This window comes from Talpa europaea (assembly GCF_964194135.1).
Source record: "Talpa europaea genome assembly, chromosome: 8".
NCBI classification, from domain to species: Eukaryota; Metazoa; Chordata; class Mammalia; order Eulipotyphla; family Talpidae; genus Talpa; species Talpa europaea.
This window is the reverse complement of record NC_140075.1, coordinates 58,070,524-58,091,931: the sequence shown is the minus strand read 5'-3', so window position 1 is coordinate 58,091,931 and position 21,408 is coordinate 58,070,524. Positions and strand designations below refer to the sequence as shown.

General features: G+C 52.5%; 1 protein-coding gene across 1 annotated transcript; it reads left to right on the top strand.

Annotated features, from left to right (window-relative positions):
• Nucleotides 1–9,778: 9,778 nt before the first annotated feature.
• Nucleotides 9,779–20,586, top strand: INSYN1 (inhibitory synaptic factor 1; the record flags this gene model as incomplete). The annotated part of the gene is made up of 2 exons (XM_084239497.1): nucleotides 9,779–9,934; nucleotides 19,867–20,586. The coding sequence occupies 2 exons, from the start codon at nucleotides 9,779–9,781 to the stop codon at nucleotides 20,584–20,586; spliced, it is 876 nt and encodes a 291-aa protein (XP_084095623.1).
• Nucleotides 20,587–21,408: the final 822 nt, after the last annotated feature.

Below are 21,408 nucleotides of genomic sequence, written 5' to 3'. Positions count from 1 at the left end.
TTAGGGGAGTGGTGGAGGTGGGTGCCAGATTACAAAAGGAAGAGGGATGAGTGAAAGCCGTAGCAGGAGAGGTAAGGAATGGGGCAAGGAGCATTGCCCCTTGGGGTAAGTCTGTGGAAAGAGGAGAGATGAGACAGGACTTGTAGAGGGAAGTGGGACCTTACTTTTAAGATGGAAGTGTAAAGAACAGGCTTAAATGCTGCTGGACAGGGGGAGACGGAGGGAGTAAGGGAGAGAAGAAAAGAGAGAGAGATTTAACTGATAGAAAGATAGGAGAGTACAGCAAGTGATAATGGACAGAAGATCCCTCGAAGGTGGAGGAGATGATAACTCAATTTCCCCATGCTTTTGGCAGACCAGTTGAGAATTCTTCATGTGAAAGTATTCTGCATATTATCATCTTCCTGGAATATCCCAGCACCCCATTTTCAGAAAAGGAAACAGAGGCACAGAGAGGATATGTGATTGATGCAAGTCACACGACAGGGTTTTGCATACATGTCTCTCCTGAGAAGAGCACGGTCTGAGGGGTGTCCAGGGGAGGGGCATGAGGCTCAGGATGGGTGTGATAGGAGCACCCCCTAAGCTGTGTGCAATGCCCCTTTCCTCCAGCTTTTCCTACCACAGATCACTTTAAAAATATTTTGTTAAATAAAAATGTGAAACAAATAAGTATTTCAGACATTCAACATTCAAAAATAAACCTTGAGAACTAACTATAGCATACTCTCTTGGGACATTAAGGACTTGGGGGTGTCTACTCCCCAGCAGTTCACAGTCAGGGACAGTCAGACACAGCGTGACAACATAATATGGCAAGTGCTCTGCTTGTAGCAGACAAGGGTTCTCTGGTGGCAGGGCAGGACCACACACTCTGGGAGAATATTTTAGGGGGGTATGGCATTGGCTTCGAGGAGAAGCATGAGAAGAGGAGCATTTCAGGCAAAGAGCAAAGCAAGTATAAAGGAGGATACTGAGAAAGGAGTCACAGGTAGCTCAGCCTGGCAAAAGCATAGAGGGAGGCTGGCAAGAGAGGGGAGGCTAAACAGATAAACAAGGTCAAGCTCTTGAAGAGATGCAAATGCCAAGCCAAAGAGACTTGCCTTGCCTTGTAGGGATGACAAGTTATAGAGGAGCATAAACAGGTAGATCAGAAAGCTGACACCACAAACAGTGGACTCCACAGGGTAAGTCTGAAGTTGATGAATCCATTGGTTGGCCATCACCCAGGGCAGGGGCCCATGGGTGCAGGAAAGGAGCTAGCCATCAGTAGGGAGAAGAAGAAAAAAAACATGCCTATACCATGTCAAGAGGACAAAATCAATAGATTTAGTGACTAGATGTGGGATGATGAGAATCTAAGATGATCACAAGTTTCTGGCTTGTGTGGAGAGGTGGAGTGGTGCCGTCCTCTGATGGTGAAGACAAGGGGATAGATTCGAGAACATGGAAATGTCCAGCAGGCAGGTGGCAATATGGTCTGAAGCTTTGGAAGTTTCTTTCTGGAAATAACAAACTGGAAGCCAAGAACTTTTAGGGACTGTGGAAAAGGTTCCCTGGGAAAGGTATATGGAGTGAACGGGGTCTGAGGATCCCACGGATCACCAACATTTTAGGGACCAGAGGACAAGGGAAAACTGAGAATTGGAAGAAATGATTTACGATGTCACAAAGGAGGAGTGCCAGGAAGTGGGATGAACCTAAAAGGTACAGGTACCATAAAGTGATCACCTTGGACAGGGGAGGAAAAGGGTCTGCGCTCTAGCAAGAGCAAGGTCTTGCTCAATAACAATCTTACCAGCAATGTAATGATGGCCAAAAACAGGTTAAAAGGTTTGAGAAGTGAGTGGAGAATGAGAAAGTAGAAATAAGCAATGAAGAAAACTCTTGAGAAATTGCCTGAGCTGGGGAGACTTCGGCAGGCAGGATGATGACAGAAATGTTCCCAGACATGGCTTCCCCAGTGTAAGCCCCACCACTGTTCTGCCACAGCAGGACTTGTGTTGCCTCCTTGTTCTGAAATTTCCTTTTCTGGGAGACTCAAATATGTACTCTTTGTAATCTTTTTATTTGGGGAGGACTTTCTCGTGAATTTGCCTGTGGTGCTAACCACTCATCCCTCCTTTGTGTTCAGAAAATTTCCCGAAGCCCCAATGTCAGTAATAACAGCTAATATTAACTAAACATCTATTAAGTCCGTGCTGAACATGTTACATGGACTGTTGCATTTAGTCTTCAAAACAATAATCAGAAAGGTATATACAGAGAGGAAATGGAGACCTGGAAAGATTTAGTGAGTCACGTGGCTATTGGAAAGCCTGGCGTATGAGTCAGATCCTTCCAACTCCACCAGCTAAGTGTTAACTAGCTTCCCTCTTATCTCTGCCATCTCTGAAGCCTGAACACATTCACTCTGGCCCTGACACTGCCTTCCTGGTGCCAGGACCCATTCCTTCTGAGAACTCAGCTTGCAGATTGAATCTTCATTCCCTCCTGACCTGCATGCCAATCTCACTCCTGTGCAATCGGCCGCAATAGATTGCAGGCTAATAAAAACAGTTGCCATTTTTCTAGCTCCTGCTTCCTCTGCCACCTCTTAGGTACTATGTTTGGTGCTTCTTGTTCCTTATCTCATTCCATCCTCAAGGCAACCCTATGCATTTACTATTATTTTGCCTATTTTACAGATAAGGAGCCTCAAATTCAGAGCAGGCATGTTACTTTCCCAAGATCACACAGCTAGTGAATGGCATAGCTGAAACTTAAATCCAAGTCTGCCTGATGCAATAATCTCCCAAATACTTCCCCTCCCCTCCCTGGCCAGCTCTCTTTGCCTTCAGGACTTTGGGACATCCCACCCCACCTAAGAACTCCATAATATAATCTGTCATCTGTCCCCTGAATATATTTGTCATGCTTCTATTTGTTGTGTGAGATAGAAACCTAACCAAACAATCTGGAGCAATAAAGGAACTTACTGGCTTTTATAGATGGATAGAGTAATGTTGCTAGTCCCAGGACTAAAAGAAGGACAGCAGGAACTAAGGCCATGAGATCCAAAATTGGGACTCAGTGCTCCCAGCTTGTTTTCTAACTTCTTCTTCCTCTTTTGCCTTGCTTCGCTCTTAACATTTAGTGGGAAACTTGTAATCAGGGAAATGCAAATCAAAACTACCATGAGATACCATCTTACACCAGTGAGAATGGCACATATTTAAAAAACTAGAAACAACAAATGTTGGCGAGGTTGTGGAGAAAAAGGAACTCTCCTGCACTGTTGGTGGGAGTGCAAACTGGTCCAACCACTATGGAGAGCTGTGTGGAGATTTCTGGACCTACTAAACATAGAGCTTCCATATGATCCAGCAATTCCACCCCTAGATATTTACCCAAAGGACACAGAAACATCAATTCCAAAGAGCACCTGCACCCCTATGTTTATAGCAGCTCTGTTTACAATAGCTAAGCTTTGGAAACAACCCAAATGCCCAAAAATAGATGACTGGATCAAGAAGATGTGGTACATATACACCATGGAATATTACTCAGCATTCAAAAAAGATAAACACATGCAATTTGCAGCAACATGGATGGCGCTGGAAGGGATCATGCTCAGCGAAATAAGCCAGAAAGAAAAAGAAAAATACCGGATGGTCTCACTCATAGCAGGAATCTAGAAAACTTAAATAAGGGACCAGGAAAAAGAATAACTATAAGAAAGAAAATATCAAAACCAACAAACAACTATGAACCAGAGGCACTTTATGGGGGATGGGGGGGCGGGGAAAGGTGGGATTGGGGTCAAAATAAGGGGGTTGTAGCTGTATGGGGAATATAAAAATAAAATTTAAAGTAAAAAAAAACATTTAATGGGAAAGATGCCTGTCCACAGCCTCAGGTCCATTAACATCCAACTTAGTACCCCAGGAGGAAGAAGCCACCTTCTCCCCAGCATCCACATAGCAATCCCAGGGAAAGCATCTGATTGGGCTGCTTGAGGAGTGTGCCCATCCCCTGGACCAATCATTGTTACTGGAGGACTGGGTTCTATGATTGGTGCAGTCTGGATCACGTGCCTATTTGCTGGCAATTAAGTAGGGCTAGGTGGGAGGACTATGTTATGACAGAGGGGAATTTCCCAAAGAAAGGGGATGCCAGAAATGGGATGATGGAAAGCAGGCTAAAAAGGTAAAAGTCTGTAGCCATCACAGTCCACAGCACTGGCCTGTGTGAGACATGTGGACAGACACAATACAGACACTGCCCCCAAGGAGCGCACAACCTCGCAGGAAATAAGGGTAATGGACAGGGTGCCGTTTATAAAAACTAAGAGCAGCTACCATCTATGAAGCACCTACCAGATACTAGGCATTGGAACAAGTCCTTCCCTGTGCATTATCTTATTCCATGCTCACACTGACCCTGGAAAGTAGGTACTATTATCATCCCTCTTTTTCTGAGTCTAAGAGGCACTTGAAAATAACCCTTTTGGCAAGACAGCCAATACCGGAAAAAAGAAAACACTTATGGGCTCCTTATCCCTGCTCAGAGAGGTTAAGTGACTTGCCCAAGGTCATACAGCTAGCCTATTAAATGAACATCCTGGGAAACATTTGATTAAGGGCCAAAGGAGTGTTTCTGTTGCCTGAAGGACAAGGGAAGACTGTGTAGAGGTGGGGGGTGAATGTAAGCAGAGGTCTGAAGGATGTGATCTGGGCAGATGGCCAGTGATGTCGAGGAGAAGATAGGATGGGTCAATCTCCAAATACCAAGAAGGGGAGCCAGAACACCTCCTCCCCCAGAATCTATCTATTCCTATCTATTCCTTCTTGCCTCTGGAGATTTACAGTCATAGATCCCTTCTCATGAGTCTTTGCCCTGACCAACCCATCCCTTCTTCACAGAATATATACACCAGTCTCCACCCCTCCTCCATCCTAGCCGCCCTCCTGCAGATAAGTCCAGTGAATTGGGGTGCTAGACACGGTTCAATCCACTGACAACAGAAAACTCGTACCTCCCTTTTTCTAAGCACTGCACTTCTATTAATGAGACCCAAGATCAACTAGGTATTAAGCAGCCACATCCTATCCTCTCAAACTGAGCTCACTCTCTCCTAACACTCCCAGTTCAAATACATCTCCACCATCTTGGATGTGGGGAGACAATTCCATACACCTGAGACTAGAAACTGATTTTATTTTCTCAGAATCATCCCATTTTTTATCCTGACTATTCCTTAACATCACAGTTTCCATGAAAGTGATTGGTGGGACTGTATGATCCAATTTTATGAGGTACTTAGAGTAGTCACATTCAGAGACAGAAAATAGAATGGTGGTTGCCAGGGACTGGGGACAAGGGGAATGAAGGAGGGAGTTATTGCTTAATGGGTAGAGAAATTCAGTTTTGCAAGATGGAAAGACTTCTAGAGATGGATGGTGGTGATAGCTGCACAACACTGTAAATGCACTTAATGCCACTAAAATGTATACTTAAACATGGCTAAGATGGTGAACATTATGTATATTTTACCACAATTTTTCTAAAACATGATAGGTGAGCACTCTAGGTCCACCTCCCCAGAGGAACATATCCCCCCTCCCCCCAGGTGACTGGATTCCAACCCTCATAGCTTCTGGAGGACCCAGTACCTCGACAAGACCTCTGTGAGCACAGATCTGAGAGAACTTGGAGATCAAGTGAAACCATAAGTACACACAACATATCACTGGCCCTGGAATTCAAGTGCCCCTTGGGGTGGTCTCAAATCAGTGTCTGGCCCTACCTCCCTTAACTCTGCATCTGCCTCTAGTTCAAGGTCTCTACTCCCCTGTTATCTGAACTTTGATAACGTCACCTAAACTTAGCAACTCCAAATCTCCACCAACCACTTAGCCCTCAATGCCCAACAATTTGGCTCTTGCCACCTTCCTTCCCCGCCCTCCCAAAAAACTGGCCCTGCCATGTTACCCCCTAAGTACCAAGGCCAGTGGACACTTTCCATTCCTTCTCTACAGTCCTGATGCTGTTGAGCACTTGCTTCCAAAGCCTGTCCTCTTGGGCCTGTCAGACTCCTTACTCTCCTGGCTCCTCCCACACCTCTGCTCCATCTCACTCACTGACTCTTTTCCAAGGTTCCAGCCTGGAGCTACTGCTTTTGTGACTAGTCCTCCTGCCCCTCTACCAATGATTTTTAAAAAAATAATAAAAGCCTCAAGTCCAGGCATAGATCCAAATACCTACCTGACTTCTAGATACCTCCACCTGTCCCAAATGGGACTCCTGATTTTCATCTCAGACCTATTCCTCCCCTCCCTTCTCTAAATCAACCAGTGACACAGCCATCTAGCCTCCGTCCCAAGGTATAAGCCAGAGGCAACCTGGAGTGCCCTAATTTCTCAAAGTGCAACAGAGGAGGAAAGGAATCTCCCCTGCTGCCACCCAGGCTCCTCCTCAGCTAGATCCTCCTAACAGCTTCCTAACTGGTCTTCTCGGGGGCAAAGTGCTCAGATTCACCAGGCACAACGCCCACAGAGGGTTCTCCTGAGAAGGCAAGCTAACAGACCAGGTTCCTCCCATACATCTTCATTCCCCAATGCCCAGGATAAAATCTGAGTCCCTAACCATGGCCTCTGCGTCTCACCGGGATCTGCTCTTCCTCTAAGCCACTTTTCAGAGCTGTCAAAAGGGTATCTCTGAAAGATCAGTTGGCTCAAACTACCCCTCCTCTCACCTCTGCTTCTGAGCCTCTGCTCTCACCCCCTCCCTGCCTGGAATGCTCACCCCACCTCCCCCAAACTGACTGTCACCTGAGTAACTCCCACTTCTTTGAGATTCAGATCAGGGCTGCCTCCCAGGAAGAGACCCCTAGCACCCGGCCTGGGGTTACTCCTCACCCAGTTCCCTCATCATTGCTTCTAGAACTTGCCTTCGTCCTGCATTTAACACCCCCAACCCTCCTCCCCCGTCATCGTTTCCTCAGGCGGATCCCCTCCCCCCAGGAGATGTGAGTTTCCCCGAAATGCTACTTTACCTTCCTGTGACCCAGAGTCTGGCATGGGGTCTGGTACACAGAAGGCGCACAATAAATGCTCAGTAAATGAATGAACAACAACGAAATGATCTGTCCAACGCGTACCTCTCCTCTGCGGAGCTTCCAACCACCAGCTCCTCCAAGTCCAGAGTTTGGCATACAGTATAGGTGTTCGGTAAAGGTTGCTATTCTCCCTGAGTTAATCTTATTTAAGGGAAAGTCTGGGGCCGTTAGAGATGTGACCGGGGAAAGGGGAGGGTCTGGAAGCGAGAAATTTCGCCGAAGCGGAGGGTTGGGGTGCGCCGCAGTGGGGGAAGGGGCCACGGGGGTGTCTGAAAAGGTGGGAAGGAACTAAGTCCCTAGCCCCCCGGCCCTGCACGCCCCGAGGTCGGCGGGAGTCCGCGAGATGCTCTGCCTCCACCCCGGCCGGCGGCGGACCCTCCCGCGTGCCCCGGGCGCCGAGACCCCCCGGCTGGCGCGCTCGCCGCTGGGCGCTGGGAGGCGTGTGTGTCGCTTTAAAAGCTCCCTCCCGGCGCGCGGGGCCGGCCCCTTCCCTGACAGCGCGAGGCGAGCGGAGCCCAGCGAGCCGGGCGGCCTTGGAGGGAGCCAGCGCCCGCCCGGGCGGCCAGTCCGGCGGGGGGCGGCGGGGCGGGCCGGGGGCGGCCGGGGCGCGGGCAGCGCGGCGGCGCGGCGCTCGCCGAGCGGGCGCAGGCCCGCGGAGCCCGGCGGGGCAGGGCCGGGCGAGGCATCGAAGGGAGGCCCAGCCCCGACCCGGCGCTGGTGCGCCCCACCGGCCGCGACCCGGCGCCGGGGGCTGGCGAGGCGGCGGGCTGGCGAGGAGCGGGCGGGAGGCGGCGGGCGCGGAGCAGAGGCTGCGAGCCCCGTGCGCCCTGGCCAAGCTGGGCCCGCCGCGCGCCCCCTCCCCTCGCTTCCCCGCGCCTCGCCTCCTCCTCTCGCTCTCCTCGCCTCCTCTCCTCCGCCTGGCTCGGCGCCCGTCCGCGCCCGGGCCGCGGATCCCAGCTCGGCCGGGACCCCAGGCTCTAGCGCGCTCGGCGGGGCCCAGCCGGGACCGGGTCCCTGTGGCCGACACCGCCCCTTCCCACGGGGCCCGGCGGGTTCCGGACCTTCCCGACTGTGGACTGCGCGGTGGGAGCAATCTCACCACGGGCGAACCGTGAGGCTGGGCTGAGCGGACCCTCGCGGCCGCTCCGGACACCCCGGGTGCCGGAGCGCGGACATCCTGGGTCCGGACTAAGCGCGTCCCGGGCGCCCAGCGGTGCCAGCTCACTCGGGCAGGGCCGGGCAGACCCCCGCGGAGCCCGCCGATCTGAACCGGACAGAGCGAATCCCTGACGGTGCCCAGCCTGGGGAATGCGGGGCGTGGGCTGAGGGGATCCCGGCGCCCTCCGATCGCTCCGACGTTGGCTCACGCGCTGGGACTGGCCTGGTGTCGCCTCGGTCGCCCTGAGCCCGAGTCACCTGTGGCCTGGGAGATCCGAGACCGCCGGCCCCCTGCACATTCCCCCCAGGCGGGGGTTGGGGGAGATTTTTTCTGTCCCCCATCCTTGGAGCACGGAGGCCCCGCCCCCTCCCACCACCCTGATGTCTCCCGCGGCTCTGAGGACCTCCCTGAGGCCTGGGGCCGATGGGTCCAGAGAGAGAAGCCCACCCTAGGGAGCCTTGGGGGCCCCCCAACCTCGTCTTGGGGCTTGGCCCCCGACGCTGCTCGGAAGGAAGGCCGGTGCCCCCACCCTTGGTGAGTCCGAGAGCGAGCGGTGAGCTGGGGTTCTGAGGGAAGGCGGGGCTGGGGAAGGGAGGGTCCGCTGGGAACGAGGGCACCCTCGGGCCAGTAGGAGGGAGGACAGAGGACTGAAGAGGCCTTTGGGTGAACCAGTGGGGTCAGGCAGACCTGGGAGGAAGGTGGTTTGGGGAGAGCCAGGATAGGGCGCCCCATCGCAGCCTGAGGACTTCTGCCTCTAAAGCAGGGACTCCCTGTTTTTCCTCTAAAGGAGGGGCTGTACTGTAGACCATCTGCCTCCACCACCCCTCCCCACAAAGAAAAATAAAATAAATCCCCAGCGAGGAAGGGTGCGGGCTGGGGAGAGGAGGGAGGCAGCGCACTGCCGGCTGGTGCTGCAGCCTGGGAGGGCTGACGCCAGGCTTGCTGTTTCTGCAGGGGGCTGCCCTCCTCCAATTCAGCTCCTTTACAGAGCTGCCCACATCTGGAACCCCCTCCACACCTGGAAGACCCTGGCCACCATTCTTCTGCAGCTGTCAGTTGCATCCCCAGACCGCTGCCTTTACAACTGCCTAGGAGTTGTGAGGGGATTACTGCTGCCTTCCCCCCATCCCAAGGGCATCTCTTACCCTTAGTCCCTGCAGAGTCATCCCCCTGCCTCTGTGTCCAGGCTCAGCTAGAGATCAGTTCGGCATATCCACTGGGACTTCAAGTCCTGGAGGCCGCTCCTGAGAACCAAGGCCCCTCCCCCTGCCCTCCTGTGTCCTCACCTTGACCCCCTCTGTCAGACTTTGTCTCCCTCTGGGTGTTCCATTCCCCACCCAGAGGCAGAGGAGGCAGGTGGTAGGGGGCAGGGACTGGGTGACAGCCACCCAGGGCCAGAGTGAGTTGGGGGGCCGTTAAGATGTGGAGCTCTGCCCGGCCGAGGGGGGCTCCGTGGAGGCAGACGCAGTGTGTGCCTGGCTGGGGGGAGTATGGGCAGGCCTGCGGCCACCTGGTGAAGGATGAACATTCGGGGCACCCCGGACCTCGGGCAGCCCAGTGACGACCCCAGCAGCGGTGGCGAGCGGGAGAGGATTCGACAACGCATGAAGATGGTCATCGGACAGCTTGAGGGCATCCTGCGGGAGCTCAAGGAGGTGGCCAAGGAGCTCAGGGAGGTGAGTAAGGGACCAGGCAGGCCCTAGGCCAGTTTTTCTACGCCTGGCACAAAAACATGTTCATATATCCGTGTTTGTATACGCACATAGCTGTGTGCACGTGCTGGGTACCTCCTTCTCCTTATCTCCTTTCCCCAGATCTGCTTTGCTAGAAATCTCACCAACCCCCAGGGCCGGAGAGGGTTTGGCGATGCAGACACTGCGGGGGCAGCATGTTGTGGAGCCATGGCTGTGTGGTTAACACTCAGGGCTGCCAGGTGCCCAGTGAAGACCAAATCCCAGCACAGCCTCAGTGAGAAACTCTCTTCTCAGACCCAATCTGATCTTTCACCCCAGAATCTGACCTGATCACAAGGGACCTTGGGAGAGTGTGGATGGCCCTACAGAGGCAGTATCCAATTCTCAAAGTCCAGCTCAGGGCACCTTCTCTCCCACCCCACCTCCCCACTCCCTGTGCCAGAGATAAGACATATACTCAGAACCCTTGATCCTAGAAAAATTAAAGCCAGCTGCACCCTCCTTTTCCATGGATGGGATTGGGTCTAGAGGGCTGCTGGTGGCTATCAGACTTCCTGTGTGCATTGGCAGGGGCAAGAATCTCCTCTAAGGAGATGCTACATCCCCATCCCACCATTCTGAATGTGTTTTCTCTGCAAAGGCTGAAAAGTCACAGAGAGATCCTAGGATGTGTGTCCCTCTCTGTCTAAGTGGAGCCTGGTTTAATTACTGCTTCCCACATTGCTGGAGTAATGAGGTACACATGTCCTCAGCCCTGCTCCCTGGGCTGTGTTCGAGCCCAAAATGCATGACCAGCGTTCTGAGCCGCTGGCCTGAATTTGCCCACTGGGTGCCATTATACCAGCCAGGTGGGCTTTAGGCAAATTTCAGCTCCTTGTAACCAGGGCCCCTGCAGAGAAGGCTGGGAGAGTGATTGAACTGGAGTTATGGGCTCAGAATTCTCCCCAGGCAGTGGTGGGGGAGGATGGAGGGTTCTAGGAGGGTTAAGACGTGGGACTGTCAGTGGTGATATCCCAGCATGGCCTGAAAGCCAAGGAGCAGAAGGGATTTGAAGGGAGCTATGTTCGTAGTGGAGGGGAGTATAACGATGCTGGAACAGGAGCAGAGGTTGGGCAGGGCAGCCCCTTTGCCAAAGGTCCACCTCCTAGAGCCAGCCAGGCTGTCCCTTCTCAGAAGACGGGAATGGTTGTTGCTTCAGGTAAAGAGAGATAGTGGTGCTTTTACTGATGGACTGGGATGAACATCTTTGGAGAATATAATTTGGAGATCAAAGGCGAGATGCCCTGAGCAATCCATCCTCCCCCAACCTCATGGGGCAGATTATAATTCCTACCTCATCCCTCACCAGCCTCCCATCTTATTTCGGATGTTTTGTGAAATTCTCGGCCTTGGGCAGGACCAGGGGACTTATGGCCAAGCAGGCCCCCCAACCACCCCCCCAGAAAGAGCCAAAAGTGTCTGTAAGCTGTCTGTGACACAGCACAGTCTACCTACCCCCAACGGAGCATCTCCCAGCATCTGCCTTCCCCCTCCCGAATAGCCATCCAGGGCTTTCAGGTAGTTCACAGCCAATCAGACTAGCCCTGTCTGTGTACTCTTAAAGAAACTAAAGCCCAGAGAGGAACAGGGGCTTGTCCAAGGTCACACAGCCTACCAGTGTCAGAACTAAGCCTAGAATCCAGGTTCCTGGTATCTGTTCTGAGGCTGGAGCAGATGGGCTAATGAGTGACCTGTTTGCATTTTGACAGAGTAGACATGATACCTTATGCTCATGAGGGGGCCTGCTAGGGGATGAAATCAGAAGCACTAGGATTTATTTGCACATCATTTCAATGTCCCCTCCCTCTCTTCTCAGCACATACACTCACTTACTCAATCCCAGAGCTTCAGGCTATACAGCCCAGAGGCCTCAGCCAGGACTAAAAGAGATGATTCCCCTCCCCCCACACACCCTGTAGACCATGTGCTGCCACCCAAGACTTTGGCAGGTTGCTACAGCAACCAGAGCCTACCCCGTATGCCACCGCCTGCCCGCTGCCAATGGCACCCAGCTGGGAGGGGGCCAGACCCTAGAGCTCCCCCACCCCCCAGGCAGGGTCTGGACATGGGAAGAGGAACAGAGGAGAAGAAGGTGAAGCTCTGGGAGGTCCAGGCAGAAAAGAAGATGCCACAAAGTAAGGAATTTGTCAGGAATTGGGTGTCCAAGTGAGGGTGTCAGGTCCTGGTTTGGGGTAAAGGATTGCAGCCTCCCTGGAATCTGTGATCTTGGTTCTTGGTACTCCAAGGGAACTATAAAGCTGGATCTGCCAGCCTCTCTTCAGTCGCTCTGTATGGCATTTTTCATCAGGGCATGGGTAGGCCTCTGGTCCAGAGAGTAACAGAGAATTATTCCCTCGTCATACCCCACTCCCCAAGCAGCCCCAGCTCAAGGCTCACCATCTGGGTTCTCCTCTCAAGAGAGCAAAGCACTTAGATGTGAAGGCAGGATTCATATGCATGATGCTGGGGTGCTACACAGGATGCTTGATGAAGAGCAAGGGCAGCTGAGAGGAAGAACTGTGTCCCTCTCTGCCATTCTCCTCCATCTGCCGTGCCCCTTCCCCAGCTCACAGATACCGGGGATCACTGCAGACCCTCCTCATCCTTTGGAGCATATAGCCTGAAATTCACAGAAAGATCAGTGCCACTGAAACACTTCCTCCCCAGATCCTTAGCCTTAGTCTGCTCATCTCTGGAATGGAGATGATAATTCACACCTTGATTGATCTGACAAGGATTTATCAGGGGCTTGACATGTGGTAGGGGGTCAACATCTATTCACCCTTCTAAAGAAATTGGAGTTCCCTCTCCCGTACCCTCCCCATAAGCAGCAGCTCCCAAGCCCCACCTGGAGCCCCATCACTGCCTCCCAAGGATATGGGAGCAAGTTCCATCCTGTTGGGGGAGAAAGTGTTTAAAGGACAAGAGGAGATGAGGACTGTAAGTGCTTTGAGAGCTAAAATCATGCTGCAGAGGGATATATGATGGTCAGTCAGTCATTAGCCCTCATTTCGCCCATGTTCCCTAAATCTCCAGGATGCCAGACCAATCCCAGCAGACTCTAAGTCACTTGAACTTCTGGGGATCTCCATTTAGACAGGCAGCACAGCCTCAGAACTGAGAGCATTGGCTCTGCAGCCAGCCGTCTCTGGTTCACATTCAAGCTCAACCCCCTCCTAGCTGGGTCAGCTTGGGAAACTTACTTTATTATCTCTCTGTGCTTCTGTTTTCTGATCTGCAAATGAAGATACTGAGATTTACACATTCCCCTGAGCCCAGGGTGTGAGAATTGAATGTATAGAGTACTTAGCACTGTGATGGGCACAAAACTAGCTCCCTGTTAGATATTATTAATGAAATATTCTATGTATGGCCCTGTTCCTTTGGTGTGACACCAGCTTCTTAGCCATGATCAAGGAGGTCAGAGCCAGGACTCAGGCAACTTCAGTGGCAGCCTTCAGTTTCTCCAGTAATGGGGAACCCTCATCCTTTTCCAGCAGGGGACAAGACTAGAGAGTGACAGTGATGAGGATGGAAAGGGGGTTCCCCAACAAGATAGGTTTTGAACAGAAACCTGAAGGAAGTGAGGGTACAAGTCATATGGAGGAGCAGGAAGTCTTCCAGCAATCAGAGGAGTAAGTACAAAGGTCCTGAGGAGCAAATGTACTTGACATGCCCAAGATCAGCAAGGAAGCTGAAGTAGAGTCAGTGAGGAGGAGGTTAAAGGAGTTGGGGAGGGGGTTGCCTCCTTGGTGGCGCAGGGGTTAAGATACAACCTATGAGGCTATCTGCAGCCACTGCAGCACAAGTTCGATTCCTGGCCAGCCAGGGAGCAACCCACATGGCGCAGTAGACCTTTCCTGACTCGCCCCGCTGCTCCCCTCAGCAGTGTACTTCGGTCAATCTGTCTGTTCTGTTCCCCACTCTGTCTCTAGTGAATCCTCTCACCACCCCCCACACCTCTGGCTTGTACCCCAGCTCTTGTATGCATAAATAAATAAATCTTTAAAAAAAAAAAAGGAGTAGAGGGTCAGATTGCAGGGAACCTTGAGGTTGAGTTATATAATTTGGATTTTTGTCCTGAGTGACGACCTCACAGACTCTCCAGGAATCTCCTGGTTGTGTTTCTGAGTGAAAACCTACCTCCCCATTGCCTTCCCTGTTCCCCACCAATCAGGAGACTCCAAAGGCAGGAGTAGCTCACCTTGGCCCTCCACATGTTGAGCTTACCTAGAGCAGGGGCTTGACTCTCCCCTCCTTGGTCTCCCCCTCTCCAGATGTTGTTTAGCATGGGGGCTCAAAAGTGGCTCTGGCATGACCACTGATGTTGCCCACAATTACCTACTTGGCCAAACACCTCAGGGGATAAAGGGTGGGACACAGCCCTTCTGCAGCCTGGGATATCCAGGAGCATTTGCATCCCGCCCCCACCAGGGAGCCGTCCTTTGGCACCCTGTTCTCCGGCTACCCAATGCACAGTCCCCTCAGCAAGGCAGGCAGGGCAAGCCAAGGGCCATGCGGGCATGAGATAAATGTGACCCAGCCAGGGAGCAGCTGGAGCGGGAGAGGCTAGGGACCACGGAGCTGTGCCAAAGTGGGTCAGCTCTATCACCCGCAGCTCAGCAAGATTGTGCGGATTTTTTCTTCTTGTTGTGTTTTTTTTTTTTTTTTTTCTGCCTTCCTTTCCTCCTTTTCCCTTTGCATTCTCCTCCTCTGGACAGATTCACCAAGCTCCCAGGCCAATTAGGCCAAATTGCAGGATGAGAATCATGAATCATGGTCAACTCATTCCCCACCCTCTTCAACTCCACAGCACCAACCCCCGCCCCAGGAAGACAATAAATAACGTAATCACAGAATTAAAAAATAATCAGTGGTCATAAATAATGCAGAATCCCCAGTTATGTAAGCAGCTGCCTAGGGAGCTAGGAGGGAGGGAAGGAGGTAGCGGCTTGTCAAGTGAGGTGACAGGACCAGTGACTGGGGAGGACAGGAGATATGGGTTCTAGGACTCCAGGTCCTCTGTCCTGGCCCAGTAGCCTTTTTTTTTTTTTTAAGATTTATTTATGCATACAAGAGCTGGGGTACAGGCCAGAGGTGCGGGGGCCGGGGGCGGGGGGCGGGGGGATGTGTGTGTGAAAGGATTCACCAGAGCCAGAGTGGGGAACAGAACAAGTGAATTGACTGAAATACACTGCTGAGGGGAGCAGCAGGCGAGTCAGGAGAGGTCTGCTGCACCATGTGGGTTGCTCCCTGGCCAGCTGGGAATCAAACTCCTGCTGCAGAGGCTGCAGACAGCTTCATAGGTTGTGTCTTAATCTTTTCCGCTACAAGGGAGGCTCCCCGCCCTCAGTAGCCTTAGGGAACACAGATGTGCTTTCCTTGGAGAGGGGATTCAGGCAGGACTGGAGGGAGGGCTGGATTGCCAATATAGGAATGTTGAGGATTGTGGAACTCTCGGAAAAGAAACCTGAGCAGTTTTTATTAAGGCCTCCACCTCAACACATCCACCCATTCAATAACTCTGTTTATAAACAGGGTGCCCATCCCTGTGCCAAACTAAGGAGAAATGATGGGCAAGACTGGCCCAATCCCTTCCCTCCTGGGGCTTACTCTCTAGCGGAGAGACAGACATCAACCACACTATAACATATAGCACATAAAATTGTGGCAGTGATAAATAGTGGAGAGGATTTTAAGGAGAGGTGGCCAGTACTTTGGGAAGCGTTCATGGCACCCCATTCCCAACTGGACATCAGAGAATACTTCCCTGTGGAGTTTAGATGGAGTGAGTAGAGAAGAAGGGACCTCTCCAGGTGAGACCCAGAGCCAGAAGTGAGCCTGGGGGAGATTGTAAGGGCAAGTGAGGAGGAAGTCCTGGCAGAGTGGAACTTGCTTACAGGCGAGAACAGGATCCATGGACAAACTTGGTGGGGTTGGGAGGTTGTGTTTAGGAGCTTCAGGAGTTAGGGGAGCAGAGAAACACTGGAAGCAGAGGGGTGATTTGAGCCTCTTGGCTGATTAGAAAGTTCATTCCACACAGTGTGCAGTAGTCACAGGACAGGAAGTTGCTGGGGGGCTATAGGTGGGCTCAGTTGCTATGGGGGCTATAGGAGGCAAGCTGAGGCTATGACCAGGACAAAAGTTGGGGACACCCTTGGGATAGGACCTGGGATCCCCAGCAGCTTCTGTCACTACCCTCAGCCCTGTCTCTTCCTCTGAAATGTTCCCTCTTGCCCTCCTCCCCCAGAACAAGTCATTCTTATTCTTGAGGTACCAGGTATAGTAGGTCAGGACTCCTGACTCTTGGTCTCAGCTCAGCTCCTAGTCTTGGGGCCTCAGTTTCTCCATCAGCAAGTGCAATAAGAAGAGGGGACTCAACAGTGTCCCCAGACCCTTCTGGCTTTGAGGCTAGGATTCTGTGATTTGTATAAATCCACTTCTCTCTCCATTCTTTCTTCCTGTCTCTTTCCTTCTGTGTATATAATTATTTCCCTGTACTCCAAGACAATCCCAAATTACATGTAGGCAAAATGATTATTAAATCTCAGAGAAAAATCACAGATTTCAAGACATCTAAAGAAGCGAGGCAGGTAGCATGGGACCTGTCCCACGCCTGCCCCCTACCTCACCCCATGAAATCAGGCTTCCAGGATAGACAGTGGGGTGGGTGGACTGATCCAGGCCCATATGATGGGGTACCCTTGGCAAACATCTCACCCCTTTCTGAGTCTCACTTATGCCATTCAATCAGGTATGACCATCCTACCTGATGGACTAGCTCAGATTTGCCTGTGAGCCTCCTAACATTTGACTCTTAGAAGCTTTTCTGCTTCTGTTCAGTCTGGAGACAGCCCTACTTAGGGGAATACAGGTGCCACCCAGGTACTTGGGTTTGAAAGGCCCAATGTGTCCTGTGATTTTGCCACAGACCCTGGAAATTTCCACATCAGAGTGTTATTCCCTTGGTGAAGAACTGACTCCCATCAGCTTTAAAGCCTGATGCCAGGACCCAGTCGGTTACATACTAGTCTGGATATCATTGTCTTTTGTTCCGCATGCTTTCCATGCAAGAAGTCATTAAGTCTTCACAATATCTATGTTGTGTTGGTATTGCTAGAATTCTCCTTTGATGAATAAACAGGCAGAGAAGTCAAGTAACTTGGCTAAAGCCACACAGCAGGTAAGTGAGAAGTACAGGGTTGAACTGGCTCTGGCTCCAGAGCCCAGGTTCCTCAGTGCTTGGTTGTGCTGTCTCTGGAGTTTAAAGCACATTTATTTCTTAAATCCCCGTCACCTGGGTGAGAAGAGAAAAGACTGAGACTTGGATAGGGGAAATTGCCTGCCTTTGGTCCTTTAGCCAAGACATGGCAGACTTGAGACTTGAACCCAGGATGCAACCAGAATTCTAGGGAGAAGAGGAAGGGCACAGCTGCACAGGCCTCCTGAGCAGGTGGCTGGCAAGGGTTTCCTGGGTGGGGGAGCATGCCCAGGTCTGAAGGATTGGGGCTCCTTCTCTGTGCACTGTGGCTCTTCCTGGCAGGACATTAGGGCCCAGCTGCTGGGCCTGGCTTGGCCTTAGCCGAATCATTTAATCCAGGTTCCTGCCTGTGCGCCCCCCTGTAGGCAGCAGCAGATGATCAGCAGCTCTATTTGATCAGAGAGTCTAATTTGAGGGTGTGGCTGCCCTGGAGACCACAGATCCCTTCCTGAGGCTGACAATGCCCTGCAGTAAATCCCCAGTATCCTAGGCCAGTGGTTCTCAAAGCACATCCTGGACCAACCAACAGCAGCAGCAAGACCCGGGAGCATATTGGAAATGCATCTTCTGGATCCCCACCTAAGTCCTACTGAGTCAGAACCTGAGGTCTGGGTTGATGCACACTTGAGTTTGACACCCTGTACTCTTGGCCAGGGTCCCACCAGCCCTCAGGTGGAGTTTGAGTTGAGCCATGGCTTCTGGGGCTTGGGAGCTTCTCCAAGGTGGGTGAGCCATTCTGGGAAAGGGGCATGAGAGGGGTGACCAGATTTGAGGTCAGGGCCCAGTCTCCATTGCCTGCCCAGAAATCACAGCAGCTCCACACAGTCTTGTGTGCAGTGTTGCAGCGAGCTTCGGAGGCAGACATCTCAGCTCCCAAGTGCCTACCTGGTAGCTTGTCATCTGTAAACTCCGGAGAGTTTCTACTCACAGGTAGAAAGCATAATACATAGTAGGTACTCAAAGAGGGAGATGATGTCACTTTGTTTCCAGTGCCCCCATCGAGCCCTTTCACAGCTCTTCCTATTTTTCCCCATGAAACTCTGTGAGGGAGGCAGGGCTGAGACTGTCATAGTCACTTAGTGGCAAATGAAGTTGAGGTCCAGGGAGGTTACGTGACTTGCCCATAGTCACACAGGGCAATATCTAAACTGAGTCTGGAACCCAGGTTTCTTGTCTCCCCCAGCTCTTCTGTAGGCCTTAGCCAAGTGTTCCTGCCACCCCTAGCCTGGGAACGTGGGGAGTAGGCATCCCCAGGCATGACCCCCCACACACACACAACTTCTCAAGTCACTCAGAGTCCTAGAATCTCAGAGATGGAAGGAACCTTGGAGAGAAACTAGTTCACCCAACTCCCCATTTACAGATTGAAAAACAAAGACCTAGAGAGGCAAACAACTGACCAGGGCACCTGACTCTGGACCAAAAAGGCTTCGCATTGACCCCACCTCCCCCTGACCCATCATTTCCGCCCTTGCTTTCCTCTTGCACTTTGGGGCATCCCCCACTTCCACTCCTTGAAAACACACCCCTGGATAGCCCTAGTCTTCAGTAAAGGCTTGTTGAATGAGAGACTTCATGTGTTCATTAAATGACTGGTTGCTCTGGCCCAAGCAAGGAGCACCAGAGAAGTACCAGGAGAAGATTCTGGGCTTGGTGACTCACCTGTGTCTCTTGTTTCTCATCTCCCGTCCCTCTGCCTTGTTGTTGTTGTGATGGTTTTGCTTTTGATCTGCATTGTTTCTCCTCCTGCCGTCTTCTCCCTGTGTCTCTGAGTTTCCCTTTCCCCCTCACTGACTTTGTCCCTGATTTATGTACTGACGGTGGTCCAGATGAGGTGAGAGGCTCTCCTGAGACAAGGGATGATGAGGGGGCAGTGACTTCTGCAGCTGAGCCTCCCCCTGAGTGCATTTAACAGGGACCTCTGGGTCCAGGGTGGATGGTATGTCATCGCTTATCGAATAATGCTCATTTTATTTCTTCCCCAAGAAGCCAGGGTTGATCGCCACTTGTCAGAGGAAAGGAGAGGAGGGAAGAGGCTCTGGGCACATAGGATGGCATGGTAGAAGGGAGAGGAGCCTGGTGTTCCTGTCCGCAAAGGCACGTGGAGATCCATAAGGTCCCATGGCTGACCAACTACCAGGGCTGGTCCAGGATATTTTAGAAAGCATGGCCAGAATCATCCTCATGGACCCCTAATCATTTCCTCTCTGAGGGTTGGGTGGGTGGATTTTGCTCTCTCTCTACTGAGTGGATTTGCTGGTCTCACTCAGCAGTTTTAAAATACCTCCCCCCCACCACCACCACCAAAGGAGGATCAAGCACTGAGCACCAGCGTAACCCCTCAGAATAGTGACTGGCTTTGGGGGAGAGAGGGTACAAATGGCCAGGGTGAATGGCTAGAAGGTCATGCCCCTGTGCCTCCACCCCAGGAACTAGGAGTAGAAATGGGAATGGCAGGAACAAGCTGCCCATCATGGTCCAATCTGGGCCCTCAACAAGTCACGAGACCATCCTGTGGTGTCATCAGCTAGCAAGGTGGGCGAGACACACTCACACTTAGATGGTACCAGGCCCCTGCATGCCCTCTCTCACTCCTCTCCCCTCCCCTGGCCAGGTGGTGAGCCAGATCGATAAACTAACCTCGGACTTCGACTTTGAACTAGAGCCGGACGACTGGACCACGGCCACTGTGAGCAGCACCTCCAGCAGTGACAAGGCGGGTGTGGGCGGCCCCTTTGACCTGGGCCACTTGGACTTCATGACAGCTGACATCCTCTCGGACAGCTGGGAGTTCTGCTCCTTCCTGGACGTCTCCACCCCCTCAGACTCCGTGGATTGCCCCGAGTCCACAAGGCCAGGCGCCGGCCCTGACTACCGGCTCATGAACGGCGGCATGCCCATCCCCAATGGGCCCCGGGTGGAGACCCCGGACTCTTCCAGTGAGGAGGCCTTCAGCGCTGGTCCTGCCAAGGGTCAGCTGCCCCAGCGGACCCCGGGCACGCGGGAGAGAGTGCGGTTCAGTGACAAAGTGCTCTACCATGCCCTGTGCTGTGACGATGAGGAGGGGGAGGAAGAGGAAGTAGAGGAAGAGGAGGTGGGCCTGCCCCCAGAACCACCCCGTTCAGAGGCCCACGCAGGCCCCCTCAAGGCCTCTCCAGCACCCTACAAGTCAAGGCGCTCTCCACTGACTGGCCGCCACTCAGGCCCCACCTTGGCCCCTGAGCAGACCCGAAGGGTCACAAGGAACAGCAGCACCCAAACGGTGTCAGACAAGAGCACACAAACAGTGCTGCCCTACACGTCCACCAGACAGAAAGCCAAGGGCAAAAACTAGGGGCCAGGGAGGGGACTGGGGGGAGGTGGGTAAATAGAACTATAAATATATATATATATATATATATATATTTAAACAAATGCAGTCATAATAAAACTTAAAAATGCTAAGGATCTGGCCCAGCAGGCCCCGAAGCTGTCACGAGCTCATCTTAGACACAGAGATGCCTACTCACCGCCCAGGTCCCAGGAGGTGGAGCCACAACCTCCCTCCCTTCCCACTGCAGGGCTCCTGAAGGGGTGTCCAAAGGTATGTAAGTCAGGTGGGAGAGGCCCCCTGGCAGGTCCCTGAGCACTGTGGTGGAATCAGACTGCAGGCCTGGGCCATGAGGAAGGGGAGTCTTCACCAGGAAGTAAGCCCTCAAGGACAGCAGCATCAAGGCCAAGGGTAACAAGGGGTCTATTTTCAGGAGTCTGCAGGACTGAGGGCCTGGGGGTGGCATCACTCCCCTGAGCCCAGGATTACCTGCACTCCCATGCCCTCTACTTCAAAGCTCATTTATACCCCTTCTTCCTAAAGGCAAACTTACCTAGTTGTAGACAGCCTGAACCCCCAGAACCCACTTCCATCTCAGCGTTGCCAGGGACACAGATGAAGGAGCAAGCTGCTTCCAGGGTGTGGGTCTCCATGCTGGGAAGCTGGGCATGCAGGAAGACCCTAAGCACCTGCCTGGGCTGGGCAGAGGTATGTTTGAAGAACCTGGACTGTTTTCAATTCTTTCAGCTCCCATTCTCAGCCTTGTCCTCAACCATTGGTCCCCTCTAGGATCAAGGATTTGGGCAGAGCCCAAATCAGCCTGAGAAGAACTGAGGCCCAATGAGA